This window comes from Onychomys torridus, chromosome 2 (genome assembly GCF_903995425.1).
Source record: "Onychomys torridus chromosome 2, mOncTor1.1, whole genome shotgun sequence".
Classification (NCBI taxonomy): domain Eukaryota; kingdom Metazoa; phylum Chordata; class Mammalia; order Rodentia; family Cricetidae; genus Onychomys; species Onychomys torridus.
Window position 1 is genome coordinate 159,706,228 of NC_050444.1, and position 17,787 is coordinate 159,724,014.

The following is a 17,787-nucleotide window of genomic DNA, read 5'->3' on the forward strand; positions in this document are numbered from 1 at the left end:
ATAAGGAACATTAAAACAATGTAGTTAAGCTTTAGAACAAGGCCTGGCACACAGCAAGCTTGCAATAAATGGCAACTTTATCACCATCATTCTCGAAGTCATTTATCCAACACCTTAATTATTCACAGGTTTCCAGAAACATGAGCTCCACCTTAAGAGATCCTTAGAGTTGCTGTCATAGTTCCCTTCCACTTCCAAGCCTGAGTGGAATTCACTGCTCTGTGTCAGCCAGCTATGTGATATGTCAGCATGGTCTTCAAAGGTGTCCGATGGGGCCTAGCCACTCCCACACCCCTCAGTCATTCCATGTCTCATTAATGAAACCCACCTCGGTCACTTGTGCCCAGCCCTGTGCAGGTGCTGAAATAGACATCGTCTCATTTGCCTGTCCATCATCCATTTGCTAGGGGACATTGACAACAGACACATTAACAAACAGATACAGACACACACTGGAGTTGTCTTGTTAAATCTGGTTGGATCTCTAATTGTGGGGCGATTGTAAGCTGCACTGGGAAATACAGAAGCCAGGATATGGCTGGAGTGTGGATTATGGACTTTGGGCCATGCCTTTAATCACACCACAGAGCCCAGACCAATTTCCTGTTACCCTCTACCCAGCTTAGTCAGGAGCATGTGACCAAAACATTGACTGGTTCCTCTAGAACATCTACATCTTGGGGGGTAGGAGAGTGTGTCACCAGGGCCTCAGGCAGAGGGGCCTGACCAGGCCTCACCGCCCTTTGGTGTCGCAGTTTGCTCATTCACCAAGGGAGGGCTGTCCCGCTTTGAAAAAGAACGAAGCGCAACCGTCAGCTGGCAGACAGAGTAAGAGCGCTGGTCCTTGCTGGAGGCGCGCACTCCTTTACACCAGCCTGCACGGTCTGCAGCCAGGAATGAAAGAGGCTGGCAGCCCATTAGCCGTGGCTGGCAGCCATCTCACCTCAAGGGCCACTGAGGGTGAAGTCAACAGCATGGACATGTGTTTGGGAGTGAGTCTGGACATAATTTTGAAAGACAAACAAAAAAGGAAGAGTCAGTCAACACAGCTGGGTGTCACTTAAAAGCTGAAATGTCACTGTGTTCCTTGTACCCTTGGCTCTCTGTTCCCAACCCTCAGGAGCAGGTCTGAAAAGCAACTCTTCCACAGTACAGCCCTATTACAGGGTCAGAGGACCCCACTGTCCATCCAAGCTCTCTCTGATGTGACTCTGTGCTTGGGTGCATTCTTGACAAGGAACCACTTTTTCTCTTGAATGCCTCTAGTTGCAGGAAACTCACCACCCACTGGGATGCTCTGAACAGCCCACTTGCTATTTCTACTCATGGCTAGAGAGGTTTCTTTTAACACAAAAGCTTAAATGTGGGGCTAGGTAAGTCTCATCTGCATGTCCTGGTTTTACTCTTTGAACACAATGTACCCAGCCCAGTCACTCTTCCCCAAGACAGCACCCTTTCAGGTTTCCTTTCCAGGCCAACGTGGTTTTATGTGCCCTCACCCTTCTTCCAAATGCTTCTTGGACAGACCCAGTTTGTTAATAGCACCTTCAAAACATCATTCCCACACTGAGAAACTGTAAAATCTCTGCTGCAGCTGTTACCCACGCAATACACACACACACACACACACACACACACACACACACACACACACACACACACACACACACACCTAGAAATGAAGTTGGCTCCCAACCATATCTTCATTCTGCATTCCATACACTGTCAAAGGCACTTCTGAAGTCCAGGCGCATATCTCTATGATAGGCTCTTTTCTTTTCTTTTTCTTTCTTTTTTTTTTTTTTTTTTGAGACAGGGTTTCTCTGTGTAGATTTTGGTGCCTGTCCTGGATCTCATTCTGTAGACCAGGCTGGCTTCAAACTCACAGAGATCCTCCTGGCTTTGCCTTGAGCTCAAGTGCTGGGATTAAAGTTGTGCCCCACCACCACCACCCGGCTATGATACACTCTTGATCTGTCTCCACACTGACTCTTTCCATGGCCAACAAGGTGTGCAGGTTCAGGCCCATCCTATGAAAAATGGCCAATGGAGCAATGACCAGGCCTTCTGCCTCCGTTCTGGATGGTAATAGCCTTCCTATTCACCTTGTGGATCACAGTAACCTTCACCAAGGTCATCACTGTCTTAGTCTGAGGTTAGGGTTAGATCCTGGGTTTGGGTTTGGTTATTAATACAGAAGTAGCAGACAGTAAAACAGCATACACTTGATTCATGAATCAGCCAGCCCCTCAGGCCCAGGGCAGGCCAGGCCTGAGCTTCCAAGGTCTTCTAGGTGGGTCATGGTGCAAAGGTTCAGCAAAGGCATGGAAGGACAGATTTGAGCAGTGGAGGTAGACAGAGAGACCACAGAAAGGTCACTGAGCTGGGGCAGAAATAGGTATGGGGTGGCAGGGACCAGTGTGCTCCATAGGCCCCTGGTACCTGTCAGAAGGAAGGGGCATCCGAAACACTTCAAGAGAACCAGAGCCCAGCACGAGGTTAGCAGAGCAATGACCTTACAGCTGGTGAATGGAAGGACTAAAGGCCTAACTAAAATCCCTGACTCAGGCCCCCAAGAGACTGAGGGGTCCCCAGTGACCAGCCCTACAGGCATGGGAAGAGCCTGAGGTGACTGGAGTTGGATTCCCTGCAGAATAAATCTGACTCAAATGGTAAAGGCATGTGACCATGCAGCCTAGAGTCATTCATAAAACCCACATCCACATCTGCTCTCATATCACAGGGCAGCTCCTTCTCAATTGCATGCCGGTAACTGGGAGACCTGAGTGTATCGCTCTGCATTTATTCATGCTCACTTGTTCTCTTGACCTATCAAAGCAGCCTTCTAATTCCCGAGCATCCTGATTATCAGTCCTAGAAGCTCTTCCTCCCAGGCTCCTGAAAGCTTCAATTTAGGATGCCTTACTCCAGTTGCTAATAACAGGTGTTGAATCTAGCTGGGTAAAGGCTCAAAGAGGGTAGGGTTCACTCGAATGTTCCGCGAAGGGTCCCTTCCCTGCTGCTGCTGACATGCTGATCTGTCAGCTCTCTCCCATGGTGCTTTCAGCCTCAGGAATTTATCTAGCTGCAGTGATATCCATTCCACATATCTCTGCCTTGTTCATAAGGATATATTGTCAAATGCCTAGCTGAAACGTAAACTCACTCCATCTACTACCTGTTCCTAATCCATCAGCATGGAGACCTAGCAGAAGAAAAATTTAAGTAGGGGGAGATAGCGGGAAATGAGGTTAATGTGGTCTGGCCAGTTGGCTGTAACTGGTCCCCGCGACCTTTCCTAAGAGCTCCTGTCCTAGGTAGGATTACTATTGTAGTGACCATGACCAAAGGAACTTGAGGAGGAAAGAATTTACTTCGCTTACACTTCCACATCACTGTTCATCATTAGAAGACAAGACGGGGGGGGGGGGGGGGGGGGGCTGGAGAGATGGCTCAGAGGTTAAGAGCACTGACTGACTGGTCTTCCAGACGTTCTGAGTTGAGTTCAATTCCCAGCACCCACGTGATGGCTCACAACCATCTGTAATGAGATCTGGTGCCTTCTTCTGTGTACATATCAAACAAACAAACAAACAAACAAACAAATAAATAAAAAAGAAGACAAGACAGTAACTGAAGAGGGCAGGAACCTGGAGGCAGGAGCTGATGGAAGGGTACTGCTTACTGGCTTGCTTCCCATGGCTTGCTCAGCCTGCTTTCTTATGGAACCCACAACTATCACCCAGGGATGACACCACCCATCATGGGCTGGGCTGCCCCACATCAATCACTAATGAAGAAAATGCCCTACAGGCTTGCCTACAGCCCAGTCCTATGAGGCATTTTCTCAATTGAGGTTCCCTTCTTTCCAGTGACTCTAACTTGTGTCAAGTTGACACAAGACCAGCCAACACAGCCAACCCATCAACACTGCTCAAATACTATCCAGAGTCACCACAGGTAATGAGGTGCTCCACTGCACTGTCCCAAAGGCCTGGAATGAGTTTCTGTTTGAGACAGGGTCTCACTGTGTATCCCTGGCAGGCCTCAAATTCCCAGAGACTCACCAGCCTGTCTCCCAAGTGCTGGAATTAAAAGTGTGCACCACCATGCCTGGCACTCCCTGAGCTCAGCACATTCCCACAGTAAGAAAAGCAGGAGGGAAGCAAAGAAATACAAAGCCACTGATGGACATTTTCTCATATTTTAATTAACAAACCTACAGGAAACCTTCACTAAATCAGAAGACATAATATAAATTATAATGGCCTGTATATAAAATGTGGCACCAAATATGGCCTCTGGGGATCATGTATAAAAATAGGCATTAAAATCTGTACCAGAGCATGATGGAGCAGCTGACACAGTTCTGGTGAGAGTAGCCATGTGTCAGGCCTGGACAGCGAGAGCCACTGGTCCTCCAGGTGGCAGTAGTCAGCCCCAAGTAGGGGTCATAGGTGCTTCTCCAAAGGCAGGACCCTCAAAAGCACCAAATGCCACCAACCTGGCGTGCAGGAAGAACAGGAAAGGAGGGCTCCTTTCCAAGAATTGTGGACCCCATCCAAGCTCAGGGACCCTGGCTTTCTTTTAGATAAAGCTGACTTCAGAAGAACTCTGGGCAATTTTTAAATATATTTTTCCCAAGGAAGTGACCCACTGCTAACTCAAAGTCATTTTCTGCAGGCCAAGATCCGGCACTGCCCTCTAGGACAGCTGATCACAGAGAGGATGTGACCATCTCAATGTAAGAGGGCAACCTCAGTGCAGACATCACACTTCAAAGTGTGCGACAGGAGGAAGGGAGACACCACTGGTCCCTTGGATGTGACCTCACTGCAACCACCCTCTGTCTGCACAAGACAGCAGAAGTGTAGGGAGAGGAGGGACCCACAGTTCATAGTTCTTTCACTGGCAGGACTTCCCACTCCTCTGGCTGAGTGGGGCCAGGACTGCTGTCCATTGGCTTCAACAAGCCCCTGATTTGCCCATCCTGTGGCTCTGTGGATGGGGACAAGCATCCCTGACTCATGTGTCACTGTTGCCCACAGTCTGGGGACTGGCAAACGGAAGGACAGAAACGCAGGGTAGGCAAGAGGAGTCCCAGAGGAAGCAGCTGGGAGGAGACAAGGCCTATGGGCTTTAAATGCCACTACTACTTCAGGTCCCAATAATTATTGCCATCCTAGTGGATTGATTCTGCACAGGGAAGCAGCCCCTCACATGTTTTACTGAAAGTAGGGTGCTTTCCTCAGCTGCCTCAGGCTTGACTGTCTTGCTGCAGGGTGAGCTGACATTTTCCTCAACAGTGGTGACGAGGGAAAGGAGAGATGAAGGACAGAAATGTCTGAACTACCCACCACCAGGCAAAAAGCCGGGAGCCACATGGTTGTTAATGAGGGATGTTCTCTAGCAGGCAGCATAGTCAGGGGACAGGTGCTCCATGTTAATGGGACCTGGCACCAATTATTACCATTACCTATGTGCCAAGGCAACAGGGCAGTACTGTGCCTCGTCACTGTGGCTCTTTTGGGACACAGCTCCTTCATAAATTGTTAGGGAATTCTGTTTAGAACAAGGAGGAGATGGGCCTTCCATCCTAAATTGGCCTGACAACACCCTCTAGTGGAAATTACAAGCAATACAAGGACAGTATGTCCAATCCATCTTCAGACACTACAGTGGCTTCAGGGCTCCCCATAAGGAGGGAAACAAATCACAAGCAGATCATCTTTACGAAAACAATGCTAACACATAAGGGCAGAGGTTGGCAGCCCATGATGAGCACCCACCCTGGCCAGTGGCTCCTCTTCTCAGTCTCTGGCTTCTGCACATTCTAAGGAGGGCTGTGCTGTGGTAGGAGCCGATAGCCTCCTCAGAGTCTCGGCAGACTGCCTGCTGGTGCCAGGATGATGCCAAAGACGTAGAAAAGCCCCAGCAGGAGGTTGAGCTTGGCTGTCCTTTGTGGCAGCTTGTTGAAAGCCTGGCTGCGGAACTGCCTCTCAAGGGAGAAGGCCATGGGGATGGTGAGCAGGGGCAGCGCCAGGCTGATGCTGCAGTGCGTGGCCAGGATGCTGAAGATCAGGTAGGGCAGAAAGAGCAGCGTGTTGTAGAGCACATAGGAGAAGGTGGGTCCGATGAGGATGGCCAGCGTGACAATACCAGCCTCCTGGTCAGACTCCATGTCCCTGGTGTTGTTGGAATGGAGAATGGCCTCTGTGCTGAGGGCCAGAGGGATGGCATAGACTAGAGGGAAGATGGCCAAGGACCCCACCTGGACAGCGTAGGCGAACATCACAGCCAGTGGGCCGAAAGTGATGAGGATGATGAGGTCTCCCAGTGCCACATACTTGAATCCAATTCCTGCAGCCAGAAAAGCCAGAGAGGCAGTGTAAATCAAGGGATGGACACAGGGGCTATCTGAAAGATGATTGTGTCTGGTGAGAAGCTGTGAGGGTAAGCAATCACTGGGGTACCCCAAATGACCAGTTTCTGCCATGCAGTGCCCTGAACTCCTGGTACACAGAGATGACATGAGCCCAAGGACATGTGAAAGGCTTTATGAGCCATAGCATTAGACCAGAGCTCTTCTGCCCTTCTCCAGCCCTACAAGACGGAATGTCCATCCTGCCTCCTTCTCCTCCAGTCTTTCTTCTGGCTTGTTGTAGAGAGCACACAGGAGAAGGCGGGCCCGATCAGGATGGCAATGCTGGCTTCCTGGTCAGACTCCATGTCCCTGGTGTTGCTGGAATGGAGAACGGCCTCCGTGCTGAGGGACAGAGGGATGGCATACACCTTGGCATTCACAACCATATACTTCCATATAAAGAAAGTGTCACCCATATAATGAGGAAAACCGTGAAAGTTTCATGCAGTGATCTCCCTGTGGTTCCCATCAAGACCAAATCATCCCTAGAGACCATTCTGCTCCAAAGCCTGCCCATAACCCCTCCTTCCAGCCCCCTCCCTCCATTTCCAGCACCATACTACATCCTAGGTCCAAATCAGGGTCCTCTTTCTCTGGAATAATGTAACATCTTCCTAAGTGGCTTTTGATCTTGTAAGAACCTCCCACCCCATTCCAGTGTTCCTTTAAAACTCTGGATTTGCCCTGCCTCCCAACACACACTCAAACCCTCAATATTCCTGTGTCCTCAGAACCAAGTTCCAGCATCTGTCCTGCCACAGCTGGCTCCCGATACTTGGCACTAGGGCTACACTGAACACAGAGCCAGAGTAACAAACACTTCAACCTGGAACTGAGGTCAGGAGGTCAAGAGTATTTTCCACTCAGACTGGAACAGTAAAGCCATGTGCAATGGTGGGAGGTGGCTAAAGAGATGGCCTAAACTTTGATTGCTACAGTATCTGGGAAGCCTTTGGATCTAATGATGCTGTAAGGCATGGTCACAGAGTATCCATCACATTTTAACCTGTCTAAATTGACAGATGACAATGATCTACAGAGGATCTAAAACTAGAGGAACCAAGGACCAAGATCTGGCCACTTCACCTTCACAGAAGCAGTTGTGGATCTGCTGGCACCAAATGAGCACCCCTGGTTTTTAAAATGCAGCACCCCCACAAGGCATCATAGGCATGACCCCTCAGTTCCCCAGCACCAGGAAGCTGATTCCACACAACTATGCTGTGTGTTGATGACTTGGTTATCTGAGGACATGTGCCAGGAGCAAATTCCCTTGAGACAATGTCAGCCCTGCACTAGTGAGCCCACGGCCCCTGCAGCTAGGCTAGCACAGGCTCCCATTTTCACTTACACTCACTGACCTACAAAGGGAAGAAACGATCTCTGGCTGGATGATCCAAGACCCCTCCTTCCTTCAGCAAGCAAAAGGTGACTGGAGGCGGCTGTTTATGGAGCCTCGGCCACAAGCGTGCTTCCCAGACACTGGGGTTCTCTCACTCCTTCTCTGCAGCCCCTCACTTCCCACTCTATGGCTGTTTGCCTACCTCTACTGCAAAAGGCATGACTTTCTTTCTTTCTCATTTCCATCTTCCTCCTTCCAGCACCTAGAGATTTGCAGCTTGTTTTCTCTGTTGACCTTCTCTGACTCTAATAAAACTGTACTCAAGGCCAGGCAGTGGTGGCGCACAGCTTTAATCCCAGCACTCTGGAGGCAGAGACAGGCAGATCTCTGTGAGTTCGAGGCCAGCCTGGTCTACAGAGCAAGTTCCAGGACAGGCTCCAAAGCTACACAGCAAAACTCTGTCTTGAAAAGCCAAAAGAAAAAAGAAAAAAACCAACCAACCAAACAAACAAACAACAACACACACAAAAAAAACCCAAACCCTGTATTGAAGCTTTAAAACAAAGCAAAACAAAAATCACAACAGAAACTGAGTCCCCACCTTAAATAAGTCCTCCACCAAAGCCAAGCACAAACCCACTCAAGGAATGAGAAAGGTCTTATAATCCTGAGTTTATCTGATGCAAGAAAATGAGAGGCTTGGGAGAGAGCACTTTCTCAGGGTGTAAGACACAGCCGTAACCTTCCTGACTCAGAGATGTGACCCTCATGGGAGTCTCTTTTTAAGCATCCCAGCACCAAGTTCTGAAGGAGACAGCATAGTGAAATACAGGGACCATTCTCCATGTAGCAGCTAGGATTAATCTGTTAAGACCTACATTAAAGCCGGGCAATGATGGCGCACGCCTTTATTCCCAGCACTCGGGAGGCAGAGACAGGCGGAACTCTGAGTTTGAGACCAGCCTGGTCTACAGAGCGAGTTCCAGGAAAAGCACCAAAGCTACACACAGAGAAACCCTGTCTTGGGGAAAAAAAAAAAAAAAAAGCTGACAAGGACCAGAACCAGGTGGTAGTGCATGCCTCCAATACTAGCACTTAGAAGACTGTAGTGTCCTGGAACTCCCAAGTTGGGTAACTGTCGCCCTGTTTGTCGACCTTGAACTTGCTGTCCTCCCTATGTTGATTCCCTGTCGGTCTCCATCCTCTTGAACACGCGCATGGGAGGTTCTTTGTTTATCCTGCATTTGGTGTAAACAGTTTAGATGTAAGAATGTAGAACATTCAGCAGCGAACTTCTGTCCTCTAGGGGTTTTTTAATTGTGCTGTATGTAAGCCTGTATTTAAGATTTCCTTTTTTTATTTTAAATCTTTAGCTGTCTTGCCCTTTCTTAACTTTGGTGCCTTCCTGCTTCAGCAGTCCAATTAACTGACTGTGAGCTAGCTGTATGGTAACTGCTCTTTCAAGTATGTTTAAGAATGTGTCACCCAGATACCTTGGAGATTAAAGATAACTCTGAAGGTCACTGACCTTCATTTGTTAACAGTAGCATGCCAGCTAAGCCTTTTCATTTTTTGTAACCCTCTTCAAGTTGGTATAGTACCTACTCTTCAGGAGTGGCTCTGTGCAACATTTATTGGCCTCCTGAAATTCATCTAACCCCTTTTGAAGATACCTTAAAATCTGTGAGCCTGAATGTAGCCATTATGAGACCATTAGTTCTGCTCCTTGTCTTCTGTCTTTTTTTCTTTTTTCTTTATGGTTCTTAGTTGTTCTTTTACAGAGCTGCCAGCTTACGTCGTGATAGGATCAAGAAATGGGCCTTGGTGGTTCCTGGAGCTGTGTCCATGCCAGTGGACTGTGGCAGTTAGACACCGATGATGCTCACACGCTCCAGAAGAGAATTTGACACCGCTGCTGCTGTTGTTGCTGTTACAGCAGTGGCAGCCACTGCTGCTACCGTTTCTGGGATTGCCATTTCACTACAGCTAGCACAATGGAGATCCTGGCAGTAAAAGTAGCTACTATAGTTAATTAATCTTTCATTCTATTGGGCATGATAAATTTAATTCAGTAGTTATATACATTTCGATTGGCTTTGAATGTTATAAATTCAATAAACTCAAGTTCCATTTGCTTTTGGGATACCATCTTACAAGGACTCCAATTTGCAGTAAGGCTCGCCTCAATTGCCTTTCCCTACTGGCTATGGATGGGTTAGGACTTCTGTTCGTCTTTTCTGTGTCACACAGATTGCAAGCCCAGCGCCACTTTGAGATCTTTGGCAACAGTTAACTCTACAGCTCATGTGGTTGAGCCTGTCTGTATGATAATGAGTATTCAGAGATGGGTAAAATGGCTGTTTCCAACCTAAGACAGGGCACTTGTGTGGCCTGGACAGGTGCCTCCATTACGGGTAAGGCAATCTGCTGACGTCCCATGCAACCTAAGTCAGAAGCTCATTTTTTAGTAAAAAGGGGGGACCTGTAGTGCCCTGGAACTCCCAAGTTGGGTAACTGCCGCCCTGCTTGCCAACCTTGACCTTGATGTCCTCCCTATGCTGATTCCCTGCTGGTCTCCACCCTCCTGAACACCCATCAGAGGTTCTTTGTTTGTGTATCCTGCATTTGGTGTAAACAGCTTAGATGCAAGAATGTAGAACATTCAGTAGCGAACTTCTGCCCTCCGCGTTTCCTTCATTGTGCTATAAGCCTGTATTTAAGGTTTCCTCCCTTCTTCAATAAACGGCATTCGGCATCCTTTGGCAGGTATGACCTGCTGTCTTTTGTCTGTGTTTTGATCCACAGCCCCTTGCTCGGACATGGTAAATGGATGGTGGTAGCTCGGGCACTACCGCAACAGAAGACAGAGGCAGGAGGATCACGAGTTTCTAGCCAGCCTGTCTACACACAAAGAGGCTACACACAGGGAGGAAGTTGGCAAAGGGGCAGAACCACTGAAGTCTCATGCCGCTGTGGGAATATGAGCAGTACAAGTACTTCTGAGAGGGGTTGGCAGCTCTTTGTAGAATTCAACATCACCCAGTAGAGGCCACAGCAGTTTCATTTCCAGGCATTTACTCAGGAGAAATGAAAACAAATACTCATAAAAAGACTTGAACATGAATGTTCAGTCACAATAGAAAAAACAGATACAACCCAAAGGTCCCTGAACAGGTGAGCAGAACACAGTGTGGTGTGTCCCTCAACAGATGCTGCTCAACAAAAAAAAGGAGCTGCCGACATGCATGACAACACAGTGAGCTTCAAAAACATCACATTGGGCAAAAGAAGCCAGACTCCAAGCACTCACACTGAGGCCAGATGTGGCAGCCCACACCTTTAATCCCAGCTCTCGGGATGTAGAGGCAGGAGGATCTCTGTGAGTTGGAGGCCAGACTGGTCTAGTGAATTTCCAGACTAGCTAGCGCCATATATAGAGAGAGACCCGGTCTCAACAAAACAAAACAAAACAAAAAGTCCCCCCAAACAACAACAAAACTAGAGCTCATATTGCAATAAACAAAGCCACAAGTAGTCCGTATGAAATGGGTCCCTCTACATGATGCTCCAGACCACTCAGAACTAACCTAAGTAAAAGAAACTAGAATAGTTACCTGTGCATAGACGAGAATGGATGGGGCTGGTGGGAAGAGCCCGAGGAAGCGCTAGGAGGTGATGGAGATGCAGAGACTGTACAGCTAGATGTTCAAGGTTCACCAAACCAAACACACGTCACTGCAAGTCAATTCTATACTAATCAAAACCAATGTTCAAAGGAAATCTACACACAGGCAGTGGTGATACACGCCTTTAATCCCAGCACTCTGAGATAGGCAGATCTCTGAGTTCAAGGCCAGCCTTGAACTATAGAATAAGTTCCAGTACAGACAGGACTGCACAGAGAAACTTTGTCTGGGAAGAAAAAAATAAAAATTAAAAAATTAAAAAAGGAGGAGGAGGAGGAGGAGGGAAGGACAAGAAAATCTACGGAGCTGGCGAGATGGCTCAGGGGTTAGGAGCACTGGCTGCTCTTCCAGAGGACCCAGGTTCAGTTTCCAAACCCACATGGCAGCTCACAACAGCCTGTAACTCTACTTTCTGGGGATCCAATGCTCTTCTAACTCCGTGGGAACCTGCAGGCACCTGGTGTACATATATACATGCAGGTAAAACGCATGTGCACATAGAGTAAAAATGAACATTAAACAAAGTCAGATTATGCTGAATACATGTCAACCTTAGTTGTTCACTCCACGAGACTTATGTGTGTAGCATGTGTTATGTACATGCATGCAGTTGTGCTCACTCACATATGTGCTGTGTCTTCCTCTATCACACTCAATCTTTTTTGTTTTTAAGACTGGGTTGGGGGGTCACTTGGAAGCCCAAGCTGCCTCTGCTTCCTGTGCTAGAATTATGGACATGTACCTTCACCTGGCTGTGTAATTTGAAATAAACAAGAAATCAGAGCCTCCCAAAGAAGGTGAAATGGGTGGAGGTTAGAGTAAGCCAAAGAGATGGGGAAGAGCGTTCTAAACAGAGAGATTGGCACCTATAAAGTTTATACCTTGATATTCCAGGTCTTAGAGGAAGATGAGGGCAGGTCAGAACTGGGGAGGGCAGAGGTATGCAGATAATGAGGCGTCCTGGCTGTCACTATAATGACTTGGCTTTACTCTGAATGAGATGGGAGCCACTAAAGAGTGTCAAAGAGAGGGCTGCCAGCTGCCTTCAACTACCAGGGTTACTGTGGGTGATGATCTGGCAATAGCCTGAAAAGGGATGAGGGCAGGTGCAAAGAGACCATTAGGAGCTTCTGCAATACTCCAGGGAGAAGGTCATGGTGGAGGCAGGACATGGGGAGAAGTGGTCAGATCTCAGGCTGATTTTGAACAGAAATACAACTTGCTGATGCTCTGGGTGTCAGATACAAGAATAGTCCAGTCAGGTACAGTAATGCACACTTTTAGTCTCAGCACTTGGGAGGCAGAGGCAGGTGGATCTCCGAGACCACCTGGTTTACAAAGTGAGTTCCAAGACAGCCATGACTACATAGAGAAATCCTATCTCAAAATATAAAAAGTCAAGAAGGATGCCCTCAGCTTTAGGTCTAAAGAGCAAGAAGGATGAAGTTATGAGTGGGCTGGGGTGCAGCTCAGTGGTGGAGTGCCTGCCTAGCATGTGAGGGGCCTTCACACACACACAACACGTTTTTAAAAAAAAGGAGAAAAAATTGCCTTTGAGTAAAATGAGACTATCTTCAAGTAGTAAATACCTTGGAGAGGTGACCAGGAATTTGAATTGAGACACGTTCTAGGAATGACTACGATCTGGGTGTGGCAGGGGTGTGATTCACAGGTAAGGCACACACTTGCCATGCTATACCACTGAGTAGAGCACTGGGCGCTGTCCAGTCCCCAGCATCTATGCTCCAAAAGACGTCAGATATGAGCCTGGAGTCTCTGAACCTAGAGCTTGAGAGTCACCAGCTCACCCAGAGAGACTGGCTATCCTGGCGTTTCATTTTCCCTCTTGACTACACTGGAAGGAGACCTCTGCACTTCTGGCCCTTCAGCCCTGAATGACTCAGCGCTGCAACCAGACTCTAATTCTACCCTGGGGTCGGTTTTGTTTCCTTCAAGTCTCGGTTAAAACGTCTCTTAAATAAGGGGAATGCCATGGATTCGAGAAGAATTTCCAGAGGCTTGTGAGTTGAAGAGTTAGTCTCTGGGATGATGGAATATTGAGTCTTTAACACCTATTTTTATTTATGGATCTGCGTCTGTGTGAGTGGATGGCACACACGTGCAGGTACCTGTGGAGACCAGAAGAGGAGCTGGATCCCGTGGAGCTGGAGTTACATGGGTAGTTGTAAGTGGCCTGACGTGGAACTGGGAGTCAAACTTGGGTCTCTAGAACAGCAGCAAGCACTCTAACTGCTAAGTTGTCTCTCTGGACCAGTGGTAGTTTTCAAGAGGACTGGAGCCTCAGTAGGCCTTCCAGTCATGTGGGGGTGAGTACTTGGCAGAGACGCTGGGACCTGGATCTAACCCACTCCTCTTTCTTTATTCACTCCCAGACCCAAGACAAATGGACTTCCTCAGCTACGGATTCTCTTGCCAAAGACCAAAAAGCCATAGGCCAACCAACCATAAACTGAAGCCTCTAAAATGCCTTTCCTCACTTAGTCTATTAACTCAGGTATCTTGTTACAGTAATGGAGAGCTGACCAACAGGCTCTTCACCACCACTTACACTTTCGACCAGTGCCCTAAGGTTCCCTTAGCAAACTTTTCACTTTTTTTTTTTTTTTTTTTTTTTTGAGACAGAACCTTACTATGTAGCTCAGAATGTGTGTGTGTGTGTGTGTGTGTGTGTGTGTGTGTGTGTGTGTGACTTGTACGAATCTTCCTGCTCAGTCTACCAGTGCAGGTATTACAGGTGTGGACCACCATACTCAGCCTCTATCAAAATTTTGTTCTCCTTTGTTTTTGAGACAAGGTCTAACCTGGAACTCATTCTGTGGACCAGACTGGCTTCGAATTCACAGAGATCTGCCTTCCTCTGCCTCGAACTTTTTTAATTGCTCTAAATTTACAACAGGCTGCTTGGGCAACTACAGTCTCTTGATTTTCTTCCCACTCCTTCAGTCTCCTTTATATGGTCCTCATCTTCCCCTCCTCTTAGGCTAGAGGGCTCCAGGGCCCAGAACTTGTCCTCTGTGCTTTTTTACCAACACTCCCTCTGATGTTCTCACCAACTCTACAACTTTATTTATGAGCCAGTGGCTCCCAAATACCTGTCTCTCTAGCCCATGCCTCTTCCATTAACTACCCTTCTCACATCTCCACTTGGAGCTCTAACATTAAGATGTTCAAAGTAGCTAGCCGATGGTGGCGTACACCTTTAATCCCAGCACTCGGGAGACAGAGGCAGGCGAATCCCTGTGAGTTCGAGGCCAGCCTGGTCTACAGAGTGAGTTCCAGGAAAGGTGCAAAGCTACACAGAGAAACCTTGTCTTGGAGGGAAAAAAAAAATGTCCAAAGTCGATCACCTGGCTTCCCTCCAAAAACCTACATCAACTGTACCCTCCAGTGGCTCAGGACAGACCTTCTGAGTCAAACTTAATTCGGTGGTATCTCTACCTAAGATCCAATCCACCGGCAAACAGTGTTGTCTACCTGCCTCACCTCCCTGTGGCCACCACCTTGATGTGAGCCCCTAGACATCTTGCCTGAACTGCTCAGGGGCCTCTGCCTTGGTCCTCCTTCTTTCATCCTTGCCCACCCTACTTATCCACCCCCAATACCACAGCCAGAGAGACTCTTTCAAGCCATGACATCACACTGCTGTTCAAAGCAATGGCCCCTGCACTCTGAAGTCCAGAGGCCTGAAGGGAGGGACTGCCTGTGCAGTCTGCAAGCCTCCCACCCCTCCTCAGACACACCCCTCCTCCTCTACTTCTCTGAACTACCTCTCTCATGCACACAGTGGACTTCTTCCTCCAAGTCATCAGCACTTTGGCACTCCCTGTTTCCCATACCTACAGTTCTACTTCCAGACATCCACGTGGCCAGCTCCACCATTGCTCACTGCCTTCAATCTAACTCAGGTGTTACCTCCTTGGTGAGGTGCACGCCAACCAAATTACTTAAAACAGTCATCAGTGTCCCCTCCACTGCCCTGTCCCCATAGCACTTACCACCTCCTGCACCCAGTTATGCAGTGCACTTCAGTTAATGATGGACCAGATACACAACGGTCCCAAAGGAGTAAAAGGGAAGATGACAAAAAAATTAAATGTCTATGTTAATAGTTTACATAGTTATTACTATGCTTTCTTATTACATGTTAAACTTCCTATTTTGAGTGTGTGCACATATGTAAGAGAGGTTTGAAGATAACTCTTGAAAGTTGGCTCTCTCCTTCTACCTTGTGGGTCCTGGAGCTCAAACTCAAGTCATCGGGCTGGGTAGTAAGTGCCTTTATCCACTGAGCCATTTTGCCAGCCCACTTTATGTTGTTTTTGTTTTTTAAATTTATATGTGTGTGTTTATCTGTGTGTATGTGTGCTGTTTCTGACTGAGGTCCTAAGAAGGTATTAGAGCCCCTGGAGCTGAAGTGTGTTTGTAAGCACAACATGGGTGCTGGAAACTGAACAAGGGTCCTCTGCAAGAACAATAAGAGATCTTTTTCTTTTCTTTCCTGCAACCGAGTTTCCTGCATTTGGGGAAATTACAGGAATCAGCTCAGCACATCTGGAGTGCAATGGATAAGAATTGTTCTAGAAGGGCTACTTTGTGATCATGGTATTTCCCCTACCAGGTAAGTATTAAGATTTATTTATTTAGCCAGGTGGTGGTGGCACATGACTTTAATCCCAGCACTCCAGAGGCAGAGGCAGGCAGATCTCTGTGAGTTCAAGGCCAGCCTGGTCTACAGATAGAGTTCCAGGACAGTCAGGGCTGTTACACAGAGAAACCCTATCTTAAAAAGCAAAACAAAACAAAAAAGGTTTATTTACATATCTTATGTATATGAGTACTCTGTCTGAATATATACCTACCTACACTCCAGAAAAGGACAGATCCCATTATAGATAGTTGTGAGATACCATGTGGTTGGTGAGAACTGAACTCAGGATCTCTGGAAGAACAGCCAGAGCTCTTAACCACAAAGCCATGTCTCCAGCAGTGAGTAATGTTCATAATCCACTGCCAACCAGGGTCTTCACAACTTAAAGTTTTCCAAGTATCCATGACACACACATTTTGGATTTCCAGTCAAGTGGCCTAATTTAGTAAGGCATCTTTGACACTTCTACAATTCCTATGTAAAGTAGTAGTTTCCAGTTCAAGCATTTGGGACCTTAGAGCAGGAAACAGGCCAATTCTTACCTCCTGTGTAGAGAAAGGAGCCAGACAGGCCTCCAAAGTAGATGAGGGCCAAGTGCTCCAGTTTCAGAGTGGACAGGTAGTATAGGCAAGCAGCACAGACACAGCCCAAGGTGTAGAGGAAGACTCCAAATCGAACAACATCCTGGGGCTCCAAGATTCGGTCCACCAGAGTCCTGTCATCACTCTTTTTGTGGTCAATGCCCTTGGAAAAGTCATAGTAAGTGTTGACCAAATTGCCGGCCCCGTGCACAGCCAGGACAGCCACGGCACAACCTACCAATAGCCTGGGATCCAGGGCACCCTGGGATCTGTAGGCCAAGGCACTGCCCAGGGCCACAGGGGTGAGCGAGGCACTGAAGCTCCAGGGCCTCAGGGCCAACACATAGGAGGCGCACTTCTGTCTCCAGGAACGCTGTGGAAGCCTGTCCTGCTCAGCCCAGTCGTTCCCCAGCGGGTCCCTGTCCTCAACCTTGGTCGTCTCTCCTGCCTGGATATTAATCTTCTCCCCCGGGGCCTGCAAGGCAGCCATGGAAGAAGCTACACGTGGCTAAAGTCAATTCTAAAAGTGAGCCCTAACGGGGAGAGTCCCAGGACGAAGATAGGCGGGGCAGCCTGACCTGACCTTTCTTGGTTCCGCCCCAGGGCAGGGTTTGGGAGGCGGTAAAAACAGGCGACAGCAGAGAGCAGGCCATGCACTCTCTCAGGGCCGGCGGCACTGCCCCGACCACCTGTCACCTGTGCGAGGTCTGTGGGATTCCCTTTCCCGGACCACAACTCAACAGTCCGCCACAACCCGCGGCCTCCAGCGGGCCACCGCCGCCGCCATCTTGTGCATCGGCCTCAAGAGGCCGGCCCGGAAACCGAGGCCCGGGCCGGGCAGGGCCGGGAGAAGGCCGGCGAGGGGTGTGGCCGGAGAGGACGTGGTCACAGACCAAAGCCCGGGTACATGTAGCCACCAAATAAGCTAAAGGCAAGAGTCACTGGAAACGATATCTTTGGCACCCCAAGGATTGCAGGGCGGGTCTCTTACTGAAATAAGACGCATTGTTATGGGAATGGTCCCACCAAATAATCCTACGTTGAAAATACTGTGTGCAAGATGCTGGCAGGAAGAAAGTTCAAGG

General features: G+C 48.3%; 1 protein-coding gene and 1 non-coding gene across 3 annotated transcripts; both read right to left on the minus strand.

Moving 5' to 3' along the window:
• Positions 1 to 4,173: 4,173 nt before the first annotated feature.
• On the minus strand, positions 4,174 to 17,502 carry Ubiad1 (UbiA prenyltransferase domain containing 1). 2 transcript variants are annotated; one of them, XM_036179941.1, is made up of 3 exons: positions 16,941 to 17,502; positions 16,664 to 16,865; positions 4,174 to 6,360 (listed from the first exon to the last, which is right to left on the minus strand). In XM_036179941.1, the coding sequence occupies exons 1-3, from the start codon at positions 17,190 to 17,192 to the stop codon at positions 5,873 to 5,875; spliced, it is 942 nt and encodes a 313-aa protein (XP_036035834.1). In that variant the 5' UTR covers positions 17,193 to 17,502; the 3' UTR covers positions 4,174 to 5,872. The 2 variants fall into 2 exon arrangements, with proteins under 2 accessions (XP_036035834.1, XP_036035833.1); XM_036179940.1 differs by having other exon boundaries at positions 16,664 to 17,502.
• LOC118579067 lies at positions 15,938 to 16,099 on the minus strand. The gene has a single exon (XR_004944430.1). It is a non-coding gene; the product is annotated as a U1 spliceosomal RNA (small nuclear RNA).
• Positions 17,503 to 17,787: the final 285 nt, after the last annotated feature.